This window comes from Vigna unguiculata, chromosome 5, assembly GCF_037176805.1.
Source record: "Vigna unguiculata cultivar grain cowpea cultivar isolate G323 ecotype 2 chromosome 5, ASM3717680v1, whole genome shotgun sequence".
In the NCBI taxonomy this organism is placed as follows: domain Eukaryota; kingdom Viridiplantae; phylum Streptophyta; class Magnoliopsida; order Fabales; family Fabaceae; genus Vigna; species Vigna unguiculata.
Window position 1 is genome coordinate 3,599,580 of NC_140796.1, and position 15,439 is coordinate 3,615,018.

Here is a 15,439-nt window from a genome sequence, read left to right on the forward strand (position 1 = left end):
TTTTGAAAGCACGTAAAGAAAAATTACATGAAAGTCCAACAAATAAACAAAATTTAGATAAAACACCTAAAAAAACATAAATTAATTACCAAACAAAATATTTGATATCAATTCATTTTTCATTTTACAATCACAACATACTCGAAGTTTTATATAATTTTTAACAACAAATATTTCAATATTCTGATTATGTCTAGATGTTTAAACTGAGTACACGAGACTTACATTTGTTTCATCTATGTTTGACCATTTGGTTGCACCTCAATTCCAATTCCTAAAATGGCATCCTCGATCCATACAGAACATTTCTTGAAAATCCCTTCAAAACCTATGAATACTCTTACTCATAAATAAAAGAAAATACCCGATTTAATTTTTATCACAATGACCTTGAAATATTAAAATTATGTGTACAATAACCTTTATTTAAATTGTTGTTATTATAGTTGTGGTGCTGTTTGTTGTCAGAATGGTCTAAGTCAATCACGAAGACAAATTTAGGACTATGATATTATTGATCATCCATTTTTTAGGTTATTATTAGGGATATATATATATATATATATATATATATATATATATATATATATATATATATATATATATATATATATATATACGCAAAATCTCAAAATATTGAAATTGTGTGTACAATGAACTTTACTTAAATTGTTATTGTTATGAAGTGTAGTGTTGTTGTAAGAACGGTCTAAGCCCGTCATCAAGACAAATCTAGAACTTTAATATTATTGATACATCTCATTTTTAAAGTATTATTAACAAATATATATATATATTATACATAAATTCAACCATATAAAAAGTTGACACAAGTTTTAATCTAATATTTCAAAATATTAAATTTATGATTGTTTTTTCTTATATGATATTTAATTTTATAATTTCTATTTAATATGAGTCTTACAATCACTTAGATTATACTTACATTATATCAAATCAAAGACCCTCTTTGATAATTGTTATTTCATATTATGAGGTTAATCACTCTAATATCACAATTATCATAATCTACTTTAACATTCTACACCAATCATCTTTCATTTCAAACCACAGTTTTAAACCTTAAATATCATCAAAGACTATATATATATATATATATATATATATATATATATATATATATATATATATATATATATATATATAAAAGCTTATTAAATATCATAGCCATTTAATTCCAAGTTATGTCTCACAAGTGAGGTGTTTTTACTTGAGTATCATTCTTCCAAGTGGAGAGATAATTGTTTCAAACTTGGTAGTGTTGCTTAACTGAAAAAAGTTATTCATTTGAGCAACTTCTCCTCTCTACTGGTCTATCGTGGATTTATCACGAACTAAACAGTTTCCAACCACATAAAATTCTTCAAAAGAAAATCATCTACAAAGAAGAACGTGGATTCATCCTTCGGCAAAAAAATATTATTAATTTCTATGTATATACACTTTCTCTAAAACCCGTGATCATGTCTCCTCTGTCATCACCTTCTCTGTCTTTTCTTTTTCATGACACAAGGTTTCGACATTCCCAGGCTCCGTTTGAAGCTAAATTATCATTGGAACACACGTGAAATATATCCTTATTTTTTTTAATAAGAATAATATTTTATTTTAAGGAATTAAAATTTAATATTTATATAAATTTTAATTTTATGTATTTATTTGAGTATATATTATTTATATTTAATGTTTAGTTTATCATTCCAATTAAAATAATATTAAAGAATTAGTATAAATTTTAGATTTACACAGAAAATAATATAAATTTTAGTCGAATAGGTGTGAAAAGCTGACCAATTTACGTATTGATTATGATAAGAGTCGGAAAAGAAATTGGTACCTTGTTGAAGTTTGTGTGTAGCTAATTTGTATTGTTATTGGGTTTGAACCGACCAAAGTCGTCATTTCTTCGTAACAACGATTCTATGCGTGAAACCAAAGTCACGCACGAAACACGGTTTCAAGAGAAACAGTTTGTGCATCAATAATATTATTACGCAAGTATTTCATCAATGTTATAATCACTTCATTCAGAGAATAAAGAAAAACAAATATATCAATTTTCATGGCATGGTTAGAGAACTTGTGATAGTTTGGTTCAAATCTTGGTTTTGATTTGAGTTTTTTCTTTATAAAAGAAAATCTTTCACAGTATTTGTAGGACATTTAAAATCAAGCAATAGTGGTGAGTTTGTTTTGGATAAATCAACAATAGTGTGGTACATTGGATTTGAAGGTATGAATTATGTTTATGCTTTCCAATTCGTTATCTCTAATTAGGATTTTAATTGGTCAGATTTAATATTTTATCATTTTAAATTAAATATGGCCATAATTTTAACAACGTCATTGTTATGGAGTTTAAATTTTGACTTAAAAAAATAGATGTGGAATTAAATTGAATTGAATTTAGTCTGGAAGGATTTACCAATTATATATGAAAGGATTTAAATTAGACGAATAACAATTATTTATTTATTTAAAAATTTATTTCTCTAAATTTCTTTAAAGTTATAAATATATTCATCATTTACTAGATTTCATTTTACATTTAGAAAATAATCAAATTTAGGTTGATATTGACTTTTTTTTATCAGAAAAAGTTTTTTTTTTCCTCTAAAAGATACATCTTTATGTAATTTTGTAACATAAATTGGATTTGTGATTTCATGTGATTTAATAATATTAATGAGAAATGTAATGTTAATTGGGACAAAAATTTAGCTTACATCGATGGAAAAAGTTCCAAAATTAATTGTAAGCAATACTTGCACAAAAATAAATCATATTCATCTTACTCTAAATAATTGTAATTGAAGTTACCTTATAACACTTTCATTAAACACTAATTGAAAAAAAAAGCATTGTCAATATCAATTAATTTTTTATGAACTGTAATAAAAATAACATTAATTAAGTTTGACTAAAAAATTATTGATATTGATATTTTTAAATTATTAATAATTATTTTCTGTTTTAATATTTTTTAATTTGATAATAAATAATTTTTTTATCTAAATAAGAAATTTCAAGTTCAATAAATTTAAATTGTCTCACCTAAATAAAATATTTGAAAAACAATTTGAAATGAGATTAATCTAAATTCAATATATTTAAAGGTATGAAATTATATATAAATGTCTATAACTTCCAAAACATAATGTTCAATGAAGGTCTTTAATTCTAATTACACAAAAACAAGTGTTTTTCAACTAAAATAATTTATCCATAATTTCATATACATACATGTTAAAAGAAAAAAAAATCATAACAAAAATTTGATCTAGTCAAATTGTCCTATATTATACATCTTATAATATGTGTCCTATCATAAACAAAAAACTTCATAAATCGAACATAAAGATAGGAATTTTATAGTATAAATAAAGCATTATAAACGAAAAATAAATAAATTTATTTAATATTACATATAATATAACGTTAATAATTTTTAATTAATAAATATTTATTATTCATTTAACTTACAATGTATCTTTCAAACTTCTGAAATATGTCCCTGTATTAATAATCACCGAAAAAGATTTAAATATTTATTTTTAACTTTATACATAGAAATATAGTTAATTTAAATATTACTTAAAATAAATTTTAATACAATTATTTTATGAGAAAATTATAATATATTTCATAATACATAAAAAAAGATAACACGATGAAAATAAAGGAAAAGGTTAATTTTCACTATTATAATAACATACCTTTCTCTTTTTCACTTTCTATGTTTTCTTGCCAACTGCATTCATTTATGTGCCTCCCCCGATTGCATAAAGTTTTATATTACACAATCATTTTCAATATCATCTATCAGTTTCATATTTTAATATGAGAATGGGTTTAAGTTTAATCTAACCCACGTTTTGATTAAGCAGAAAAGCTCAAAAAAAATAATTTATCACAGTTTGGAATGAACAAATAATCAAATAATTAAATCACAGACACGATAAGAAGGATATAAATTCTACTAAGTGGTCCAATTTATATATTTTGTAATCAACACTCGAATACGAAACAGGTTTAATGAAAATAATAAAAAAACTGAAAATAATTGCAAAATTAGTCAAACCCTTATTTAATATATTAAAGAACAATAAAAACGGATTAATTACTTTCTAATTAATTAGCATTAATGGCTGCGATCCTCTCTCTATATATGATCTTTAAAGTTTGAGGCAAATAAATAATTTTTTTAATTATAACAAAAATATTATACATTGGTAATGGTAAGTCAGTAATTAGGTCTAATTTTGTGGGTAAATAAATAAGGAAGTGAGAATTGTGCAATTCTATAACCAACGTCGACCATAGGGTCGTATTTTCTTAGCCACATTTCTTTGACTTCTCTCCCATCAATTCAAGTTTACACGGACAATAATAAAAGTGGTTAGAATTATCATACCTTATAAATGTCAAAAACCATTTTGTATTCACAAACGTAACACTCAAGATATTAGAAGTAAAAAACACATTAAGTGACATTTAATATCAATTGAATTTAATTAAAATACCAACCCTATCCTTCAATTATATTTAGTATGTATTTAAAATAGATACATAAAATCTTTAAAATGTATATGACAAACACTCAAGTTATTTTTATTAAATATCTATACAAAAATTTCTATAATGCATATAAGTTAAAACGGTATAAAATAAATCCGTACATTCTCTTACCTATTAAATATATTTATCTAGATATAATTTTAATTTGGTACAGTAAAAATAATGAAATTATTATTTTATTATGACCTAACACCCGTTAATTGTTTGTTACTTAAAGAATGTTAGCTTATTATCTGTTAATATATAATATCTTTAAAAGATATTTTAACTTTAGGAATAAAAAATACTCATTTACCTTCAATAACATTAAGAATTAAGATATTGATTTTATTTGTTTTTAAAGATGGAAAAAAAAAGTTGTAGGTAAATAAGAGAAAATTTTCTCTTTTTCACGTAAACAAAATACTTTGAAATTTAAAAAAGATGAAAAAGAAAATATTACGGAAATCAAAATAAAAATTTATACTAAATATATACATTAGCATTATAGTACTGACAAGAACATATGTTAACATTGGAAACTACAGAGTAAGACCTCAAATGGTAGTATATATTGTTTGGTTTTTTCATTTCTGAAACTGCAGTGGAATGAGGCGTAAACTTTCAATTTAACCCAACCTTTGAATTCTCTTCTGATCCAAACCAAATCATAAAGAAGTAGAAACAGACCCAGAATCATGGTAACAACGGTAGCACAGAACCAGAATCCTTGGTTCTAAGCAACCCAACTAAAACACAAGTCGCTGACATGTTCTTTTCTCTCCACATCTTCTTCTTTTTTTCTCTTCCGAATAATTAGGTAACACTTCACCCTCTGCTGAATCGGATTCGCATGTGAAAAACATATTCCAGAGTTTGTACGTACATCTTTATCCCTGCGGGTGTAAAGTCTCATTCCTGTGCAAATTTTCAAAGTTAAAATCAGAGTTGCATGACTCTCCCCTGTTTTCATTTCCTCTGTTTTGCTTCAAAAGGAATGAACACGTTTGATGAATGAATTCACCTCTCAATGAGATTTGCGTGAAAAGCCCACTTCCACTTATGTGATTATGGATTCTATGAAAGGTTTTCTTCACCGGAAATGGATCCTTTTGCGGAGTATTTTCGGAAATTTCTCTCTAGGCTTTTGAATACTCTGTTTTGGGTCTTCACCAAAGTCTTCATGAGGTAATGAATTCTCAATTTTAGAATGTGAATTTTACCAACGGTTCAATAATTGATATACCAATTAGCCATTTCATTTAATCTCTCTCTCTCTCTCTCTCTCTCTCTCTCTCTCTTTTCTCTTTACTTTTTTTTTTTTTTTGGTTTCAGATACTATTGTTCTGATTCTTCTAGAGCAATGAAACCGGCTTATTCTTCTCAGTTTTCATGTGACAATGAGCAAGCTGAGTCAATTCATTCAGAGTCTGAAAATTTTGGGTCTCTGGCTGATGCTCTCTCACGTGAAAATGATCAAAATTATTCCGATGGTTGCCAGGGAGGAACAAAGTCCAGTGAAAAACGTTGTTCTGAAACTCTTCGTGACAGTGAGAATTTTGGGTCCGAAGAAGATGAAACGACAAAGTTGGTTTTCAAATTTGAATATCAAAAGTGGAATTGCAATTATGATGAAGAATTTAGAGGAGGGTATGATGAAAGTAGTGATTTTGTGAAGGGGGATGACGCTGTTTCTGCCAGCACCACCAATAAGTATGAGTTCATGTCAGGCAAGAGTTTCAGTCACTTGTTGGATGAACCTCAGGCCGCAAATTTCACTGTCAAAGAATGCTTTGTTCATTCAAACGAAGCCTTTAAATTGGAAAAGCAAGTTAGATATGATTTTGGATTGTTGTCAGGGAGGAATTTTATGCCAGAAAATTGTGAAGAAGGAGGGGTTAGAGAAGAAAATCTTGATAATTTCACAGAAAAGAAGCTCAAAGCTGAGGAGTCTATAGAGCATCCTGACGAGCCAATTGTTCGCAATTTTGTTTCGGAAGATGATTTTATTTGTTCAAGTCCCAATTCAGATTCTATTAACAGTTCTTTGGGGGAGGGGTTTTTGTCAGACACAGATTTTGGAAACACTTTGGAGTTTGAGACAGTGGAAAGCAATGCAGACGAAAATGCAGTTTTAACAGAAGAGGATTTGGACTTAGGGGATGAGAAACGCTATGAGAATTTGGATGTTGGATATGAGCCTGATGATTTCACTGAAGAGGATGAAGATATAATGGATGAGCTAGGAAAGTTGGAAGAAGAATGCAGGCTAGAGAAGTCTTCAGGAAAAAGTTTTGAAGATAAAAATATCAATTCCAAGCTTCAACAATCTATGAAACCTCATTCACAAACTTTAACAACTATTGATCTTGAGGATTCCAACCGGTTTGACACACTGTGGGAACATCAAGATTTGATTGAACAGTTGAAGATGGAACTGAAGAAGGTCAGGGCCACTGGTCTGCCAACCATCCTTGAGGATTCTGAGTCTCCAAGGATAATGGAAGACTTGAAGCCATGGAAAATTGATGAAAAATTACAGCATGGTAGCACCACAAACGACCTTCCAAAATTCTACAGGAGTTATAGAGAACGAATGCGAAAATTCGACATCTTGAATTACCAGAAGATGTATGCTATAGGTCAGTATTTTCTGCATCGGTTACCTGAACTTTGATTTTCTTTTCTTTTTTCTTAAATTGCTCTTTACTTTTTTGTTCAAAGTTAGTGTGCTTAGTGGATGAACAATTTCATTTAATTAAGATAGTCATCAAGACCTACCTCATCTAAATCATTAAAGTAGATGTAAGTACCCATTCAATCTGGTTAGCTGGGCACTAGAAAATCATGAATTACCCAAATATAGTTGAGTGAATAACTACACTAAGCTCTATTAAGTATTCAACAATTTCAGATTCGAATAAAGCTACCACCTCCTTTACATTTAACTAGATGATCACATCTACAAGATTCATAAACATTAAATATACAATTACTATTTTTCTGCCTAACAAATGGACATTTTCTTATTGTGGATAACTTTTTCCTAATTTCCAAAAGAAACCAGTCCCTACAATGATCTAGCACTGACAGTAATGCTCCACCCAATGTTTCTATGGCCTTTTGTTTCTTATCTCTTTCTGTAAACAATCCTTACTGTGCAAGACTAGTTAGGAAAGCATTCTCAGGGAAAGTTTAAAGTTATGTTATACTTTTATAATCTTCATTACCCTTTGCATCACGCTTAACATAGAAGATTCCAATCATGGTCACAGCACATTCCTTAAGTTTTCTTGGAAATTGTAGGTGTTTTGCAGTCAAAGGACCCACTCCAATCATTTTCAACCCGCAAAAACCCTTCACCAGCATTCACAAACATTCTTCCATTTCGCCTTTGTAGACGAAAACAAATAGAAGCTGACCCAATGAAGAACTTCGTAAGAGAATTATACAGTGACTTGGAAATGGTTTATGTAGGCCAGTTGTGTCTTTCTTGGGAATTCCTTCAGTGGGAATACGAGAAGGCCTTGAAGCTATGGGAATCTGACCAATACGGGTTACTGAGATTCAACGAAGTAGCAGGGGAGTTTCAACAATTCCAAGTGCTTCTCCAAAGGTTTATAGAGAATGAACCTTTCCTCCATGGTCCACGGGTTGAAAACTATGCCAGGAATCGTTGTGCAATGCGCAATCTTCTTCAAGTTCCAGTAATAAGAGGTGATTTTTCCTTTTTTTAAACTAGAATGTGAATTCCGTTAGTGTCTTTATTCAAAATGGAATGTGGTGGTTACCTTTTTCATATCCACTTTCTTATGTGGGGGACCATATAAAGCTTCATACATGAGACAAAAAAGTTCCTCATGGTTTTAGAATCTTATTTGGATGCAGAAGACAGCGCCAAGGATAAAAGGAAATTCGGTAAAAGAGAGGAAGAAAAAGATGCAATCAGTAGTGACATGCTAGTGGAGATTTTGGAAGAATCCATCAGAACAATTTGGCGTTTTATAAGAGCTGATAAAGATGCATCCAGCTTGACTCTTAAAGGTGTAAAAGAAAGTCAAGTACAGCTTCAAGACCCATCAAATTCAGAGCTTTTGGTGGAGATTAGAACAGATCTTCAAAAGGTAAACTAACTAAAGCTTCAACAGTCACTTTCTTAATGTGAAATTCAGTCAAGTTTGTTCTTTAAAAAGTGCTGTGTTTGCATTTTTGCAGAAGGAGAAGAGATTGAGAGAGGTTTTGAGGAGTGGAAGCTGCATATTGAAGAAGTTCCAAAAGCATGAAGAGGATGAAGCAGATCAAGTGCTTTACTTTTTCTCTCAAGTGGACATGAAATTGGTTGTGAGAGTGTTGAACATGTCAAGGATAACGACAGATCAACTAGCATGGTGTCGTAGTAAATTAAACAAGATCACTTTTATAAACCGAAGGATACGTGTAGAACCATCATTTTTACTTTTCCCTACTTAATACTTTATTTATTTCGCATTTAGAATGTTATTATTTTGAAGGAGTAATGAATTTTTGCATATAACTTCAAACTATCTCAACAATCGAATTCTTCATGTGATGGTTTTCTAATAATTAACATATTATGTTATATATAATCCCGCATTCAATTTTTATTTGGTTAAAATACTCCGTTGGTCCTCGTTTTTGTTGCAGAATCTCAATTTGGTCATCGTATTTTTATTAGTCTCAATTAGGTCCTCATTTTTGTAAATTAGTATCAATTAGGTTCTTTCCGTTAATAGAAAACTAACACCGTTAAGTAGGTGTCACGTGTCAACTCCTCTTTTTTTGAATTTTTTTATTTTTATTTTGATTTTTTTTTAATTTTGAATTTTTTTTAAAAAAAAAAATTTAAATTTTTTTTTAAAAATATTTATGCCACAGGTCACTTATGTAATGTGCCACGTGTCAATCTAATATGGTGACACGTGTCAAATTAATGTATGAATCTCAATTTGGTCCTTATATTTATTAAATTGATTTGATTTGAGTCCCAATTTTTTTTAAAAATTTTCAATTTCGGGCACTCCAAATTTGGACCAAATTTTACTTTTATATAATATTATGATTATTTTTATTAAATATTTTAATAATATTAATTATATTTAATATTAAAATTTTAAATATATTTATTTTAATTTTTTATAAAATTATTTTAAAATTTTAAATTTGAATTTATAAAATTGTTACTTTTAAGCCAACTCTAAAATATTGTTGATATTGAATATTATACAAATATTTCGAATATAAATTTATTAATTTATATATTTATAATTTTAAAATAAAATTTAAATAAAGTTTAATGTAAAATATAAATTTAAATAAATTAAATGTTGTTAAAAATATGTAATAGAAATATCACTTGTAATAAAAGTACCATCATTACATTTATAAAAAAAATAAATTTGTTCTAAATTTGGAGCATATGAAATTAAAATTATTTAAAAAAAAAATGAGACTAAAATCAAATCAAATTAACAAATATGAGGACCAAATTGAGTTTCATACATTAATTTGACACGTGTCACCATATTAGATTGACACGTGGCACATTACAAAAGTGACACGTGGCATAAATATTTTTTAAAAAAAATTCAAAAAAATTCAAAAAAAAAATTCAAAAAATTCAAAAAAACGAGAAGCTGACACGTGGCACTTACTTAACGGTGTTAGTTCTCTAGTAACGGAAAAGACCTAATTGAGACTAATAAAAATACGATGACCAAATTGAAATTTTGCTATAAAAACGAGGACCAACGAAGTATTTTAACCTTTTTATTTTATTAAACTTGGATAAAATTACTTTATCATAATCAAGAGGGAATAAAGGGCATGTTTTATAATTTTTTTCCTATTTAATCCTCATGCTGTCTTTACATAAAATATTTTTGCTTTGATAAGATTTTTTAATACAGATTTACAAAAATATAGTTTGAATACTCTTGATTCGTATAAATTTAGATTTTCTAATCAATAAATAGTATGTAGACATTTATTTTCAAAATAAATAATATAAAGATATTTATATTCAAATGGTACCAACTTACACTAAATTTGGTGCATATTCTTTAATAATTCTCAAATGTACTGGATAAATAGTTTCTTATAGAATGTCTCTAAAGAACACCTATCCTTTTAGCCACGGACTATCTATCATAAGATTTATTTTTGCCATTTTGATACTGAAGAGACCAGGGTGTATATAAACTGTTATTATTTATGAACGTATTTAAATCAATTTTTATTAAAATTATAAAATCTTAATGTGATTTTGATGAATATTTTAAAAGAGTAATTCATTTATTTGAAGTAAAAGGATTTTTTTATGAAGAAATTAAAAGAAGATTAAAATTCAAGAATTTTAAGAAAATATTTCAAATAAATAAAGTAATACAATTTGAAATTCACTTAAAAAATAAAGAAATTGAAATTTCATATGCTGTGAAACTTTTCATTGGTCAGAATGAAAAGAGTCCATAGGTTCAAAAAGTTGTCTCATATCGACTTTAACCTCGGGCCAAGTCGTCTCGACATCTAGCCTAGGCCAACTCCGTTATACCTTATGCTCGAGTTTACTTTGTTTGGCTTAAGGCTCAACCTTTAACTCGAGCTTACTAAGCATGATCTTTCAGTCTGCACCGATTCTTTTTGACCTTTGTCTCAGTCAGCATGGTCGACTCATCTTGATTTTTTGCCAAAGTCAACTTGTCTCGACTTTTTGTTAGGTTCGACTCTTTTTAACCTTTGACTCTCAACCTCTAGTTAAGGCCAATTAGTCTCGACTTTTAGCATAAGTCAACTCTGCTAAACCTTATCCTTGTGTTGACTTTGCTCGGCCTGAGGTTCAACCTTTAACTGTGGCTTACTCGACATGATCTTCGGTCGACACCGATTCTTTTTTACCTTTGTCCTAGTCAGCTTCATCTCGATGGTCGACTCATCTTGATTTTTGGTCAAGGTCAACTTGTCTCAACTTTTTGTTAGATCTGACTCTTCTTGACCTTTTAACTGATGTCGATTAGTTTCAACCTCTAGCTAGGGCTAACTAGTCCTCACCTTTGATGAGGATCGACTAGTCTCGACCTTTGGCTAGTACTGACTCGATTAGACATTATGCTCGAGTTTATTCGGCTCGAGCTTCCACCCTAGTCGATTTGGCTCGACTCTTTGACTTATACTGACTTCACTCAACCTTTGACACTGAATGTTTACTCAATTTCGTCCGAGACAAACGATGAGAAGAGTCAACCATGGTTGAGAGCTTACACAAGTTAGTTTGAATCAAATGTCGAGATGAGTTAACTCATACTGAAAGTCAATATATTACCCATAACTTCTCTAAATTACATCCTTATCTTTAATATAATCCATAGATAATTTAAATTTATCATTTTATTATGAAGTAAAATAAAATAAAATAAGAAATTTAGAACTATTATATTAATATTAAAGAAATATTATATTTATTGATTTCTACCAGAGAAATTACACATCTACCTTAGCAACACACATGAAATTAATTTGAAAAATCATATTTTCTTATTCTTACAAATATAATTTAATTTATATTTTAAAATTTGAATATCGAAGAAAGCTCTGAAGATGTTCTTAGAAATAATATTACGTGTTGGGCCAAACATTTTCTTCCAATCATATAAGTCCATTTATTTCAATCATTTTAAGCCCACTTATGGATGAAGAGGTCTGGGCTTAGGACAACAAGTAGGGTTTGGAGAGAAGCCTCTATTTATAAAACATCTCTGCAATGTTACCCTAGTTTGTGTCATCTAGGTTTAACACCCATTACCCACAAAAATGGTGCAGAGGCTCACTTATCGCAAGCGCCACAGCTATGCTACCAAATCAAATCAGCACCGGGTTGTTAAGACCCCTGGTATGTGCCCTCTATAATTATCTTCTCTTTGCGTTCTTTATCCATATATGTATTTTGTTTTTATCTCGATTGTGTGTTCCTTAATTTGTTGTCAAAATAATGTTTTGCTATTGATATTTAGTATTTTAACAAATGGGTATGCATCAGGTGGTAAATTGGTCTACCAGAGCACTAAGAAGAGGGCTAGTGGACCCAAGTGTCCTGTCACTGGGAAGAGGATCCAAGGGGTATGTAGTGTGTGCTATTTATGTTTTTTTCGTATGCTCTTTGAAGAGTAAGAAACTCTAATTCATTGCGAAGAACTTGCTTGGAAAATGATACATAGAGAGATCTCATGCTTTGTATGCTGTGTGTAAACATGTTGACGTTGTGTCCTGATACATAGGTTTAACGGAATTTTTTTTGGGTGTTTCTTTATTTTCTTTTATTCCATTTGGTGGGTGCCTAATTGTTTATAAAATTGTGCATTTTTGGTCCCGGTATGTGTCCACATGTGTATGAATTGGTTATCGGGTAATGAGGGATTGGTTGTGGGAATGAGATTGAGCTGTTTTTAATGATTTATATTAGTTATCTTATTGAAATTAGTTGTTTATTGGTGTCAAGAGAATGGGAGCTTTAATTTTCTTTTGCTTTTTGAGTTTTTTGGCGACATTAATTCTTTAATAACTAAATTCAGCTAATGAAAACATTGCCACACTAGTTTATTACTTCTAGGTGGCCTTAATTTCATTATTTCTTCTCAAATTTCATGTCCCTTTCCTTGATGTTCTTGTGTTCTAACCTACACTTTATACCCATCATGTGCCAATATGTTGTTTTCATGTTTATTTGTTATTATGTCGTAGTTCTTTCCCTCTTTCTTTTTGACTTTGGATTGTGTTTGAAAGAGCTTGTTTTGGCTTTCACAAATGGTTTACAACATTCCCAAGCTTTTAAATACGCTGTTTCTGGATTATTCTAGTAAGTTTCACAATCAATCTTTTGAATAAGGCCATTTAAATGATTTAATATGACCATGAATAGCTTAGTACATTTAATCTTATGGAGGGTTGATCTTCTGTTATATTCATAAACCTGTTTATAGTTTATTCCAATAAGCTTATAAGCAATTTGTACACAATTTTTTGGTAAAGAATTTTTTATAATGAGAGAAGATTGAGTTGAATTGTCTCGTATACATTGTAAGCTGTGTTCAGAAGTAATACCAGGAGCTTATCAGAATCAACTGAAAATACTGAAAACTGTGTTTGAACTTTTTGGTAAATTATACTTTTTTTTGTTAATGTCAAGTTCCAGTAAACTGTTACACTAACTTCGTTATTTGAGAAGTGCTTACTCAACCAGATTATCCTTATGCAATGAAAGTGTATAATTACGTTGTTTATATTGTCTCCTAATTTCATAATCCTGAATTATATGCAGATCCCCCACTTGAGACCTGCTGAATACAAGAGGTCTAGATTGTCTAGGAATCGCCGAACAGTTAACCGGGCCTATGGAGGTGTTTTATCTGGTGGAGCTGTTAGAGAAAGGTACATTGCTTAGAGGATTGTTGGATATATTTTTCATTCTTTTTTTGTTGAGTTAAATTTAACAGCTTTTTAAACTTGTTATAGGATTATTCGGGCTTTCCTTGTTGAAGAACAGAAAATTGTGAAAAAGGTATTGAAGATCCAGAAGGCAAAAGAAAAGCAGGCAGCTAAGAGTTAAGCTGATGAGTGATTACAAATCTTGTCGTTAAGAATTGTGCTAAAGAATTTTGACTTTGAATGGTGTTAATCGTGAACGTGGAACTTGATTTGAAATTGATTTTATGATTCTTGTTTTTTTTGGTAGCTTAAATCAATGATATGAAATCTGAGTTGGTACTTGACAGGTTATTGGGGATTCGATATATAATTTGACGGTAGGATTAGATGTAATGAAGAGAAAGATTGAGACCAATTTTTGGTGTAATTTAAGATTAACTTCAAATATTTTGAGCAGGGAATAATCATGTGTTCGAAAATTAAATTCGATGGAGTTTTTAAAAATTTTGATTGAATGATCTAATTCACTCTAGAATGTGTTGGATATTTTAATCCTTCCATGAACGTATAGGATAAAATTGAGTTTTACATATAAAAATTCAATTCTAATATATGTTTAGTGGGTAAAATAATGGATTTATCTAAATCTTCTTTAACTGGGTTTTTTAATATCTAGATGGGCAGAAGTAATAGTTTTTTAAAGAACATAATTTTAAAGAAAATTGCTCACATTTGGCTACACGTATTTAATGTTATAAGTTTCATGCAATATAAGTAATCATTAATAGTATTCATTTTTATGTTATTGTTTTGGTGTGGATTAAGTTTGATTTTAAATTATAAATTTAGTATTCAATTTAAATTATAAATTTAATATTCAAATCTATCATTTTTATTGTTTAATTTGATTTATACATAGGGAGATAAGAAATTCATATTAATTTGGTTTGAAGTGATATTACGCAAATTGATGATTATTTCCAATTAATATAATTATACATCGAAGTGTAATTTATTAGCCATTCATTGTAATTTAAAAAGGTTTGGGTATATTTTGACCCACACTTCAATCATATCTGGATGAAACTAGGTGCAGTCACAGTGATTATCACAATTTCAAAATAGTATACCGGATAAAAAAACAAAAACAATATTTAAAACAATAAATAAAAAAATGACGATGAAGGTAGTCGATATTTCATCTTACCTGATAACGGTGTCATCAGCATTATATAATACATTTATTTTTTCTAAAATAACTTTTTGTTCACTTTTATAATAGATAATATTTTTCCTTCTTTTTATCTTCGATAGAATTCTTATTTATACCGTGATTTTGTTTATTTATATGTGAAGTGATATTAGTCAGAATGATGCACGGATATGATACGTGTATCGGATATAACACGTATCCGATACGTCA

General features: G+C 29.0%; 2 protein-coding genes across 4 annotated transcripts; both read left to right on the forward strand.

The window, feature by feature from the left end:
• Nucleotides 1-5,167: 5,167 nt before the first annotated feature.
• Nucleotides 5,168-9,162, forward strand: LOC114185741 (uncharacterized). Of its 3 annotated transcripts, none has more exons than XM_028073627.2 (5): nucleotides 5,168-5,766; nucleotides 5,914-7,220; nucleotides 8,056-8,295; nucleotides 8,467-8,702; nucleotides 8,794-9,162. In XM_028073627.2, the coding sequence occupies exons 1-5, from the start codon at nucleotides 5,681-5,683 to the stop codon at nucleotides 9,046-9,048; spliced, it is 2,124 nt and encodes a 707-aa protein (XP_027929428.1). In that variant the 5' UTR covers nucleotides 5,168-5,680; the 3' UTR covers nucleotides 9,049-9,162. The 3 variants fall into 3 exon arrangements, with proteins under 3 accessions (XP_027929428.1, XP_027929427.1, XP_085529019.1); XM_028073626.2 differs by having other exon boundaries at nucleotides 5,169-5,766; nucleotides 7,885-8,295; XM_085672893.1 differs by having other exon boundaries at nucleotides 5,169-5,398; nucleotides 7,885-8,295.
• Nucleotides 9,163-12,276: 3,114 nt separating this feature from the next.
• LOC114183765 (large ribosomal subunit protein eL34) lies at nucleotides 12,277-14,355 on the forward strand. The gene is made up of 4 exons (XM_028070893.2): nucleotides 12,277-12,484; nucleotides 12,632-12,711; nucleotides 13,910-14,019; nucleotides 14,104-14,355. Exons 1-4 carry the CDS (start codon nucleotides 12,406-12,408, stop codon nucleotides 14,195-14,197), a joined length of 363 nt encoding a protein of 120 aa, XP_027926694.1. The 5' UTR covers nucleotides 12,277-12,405; the 3' UTR covers nucleotides 14,198-14,355.
• The last annotated feature ends 1,084 nt before the right edge of the window (nucleotides 14,356-15,439 follow it).

What these genes read in the sequence shown, in the direction of transcription:
- LOC114185741 (XM_028073626.2), top strand. Translation starts at nt 5,681, where the DNA reads ATGGATCCTTTTGCGGAGTATTTTCGGAAATTTCTCTCTAGGCTTTTG. An exon ending in TTCACCAAAGTCTTCATGAG is followed by an intron (nt 5,767 to 5,913) that starts GTAATGAATTCT and finishes TTTTGGTTTCAG; the next exon opens with ATACTATTGTTCTGATTCTT. An exon ending in TCAAGTTCCAGTAATAAGAG is followed by an intron (nt 8,296 to 8,466) that starts GTGATTTTTCCT and finishes ATTTGGATGCAG; the next exon opens with AAGACAGCGCCAAGGATAAA.
- LOC114183765 (XM_028070893.2), top strand. Translation starts at nt 12,406, where the DNA reads ATGGTGCAGAGGCTCACTTATCGCAAGCGCCACAGCTATGCTACCAAA. An exon ending in CCGGGTTGTTAAGACCCCTG is followed by an intron (nt 12,485 to 12,631) that starts GTATGTGCCCTC and finishes GGTATGCATCAG; the next exon opens with GTGGTAAATTGGTCTACCAG. An exon ending in GGTGGAGCTGTTAGAGAAAG is followed by an intron (nt 14,020 to 14,103) that starts GTACATTGCTTA and finishes AACTTGTTATAG; the next exon opens with GATTATTCGGGCTTTCCTTG.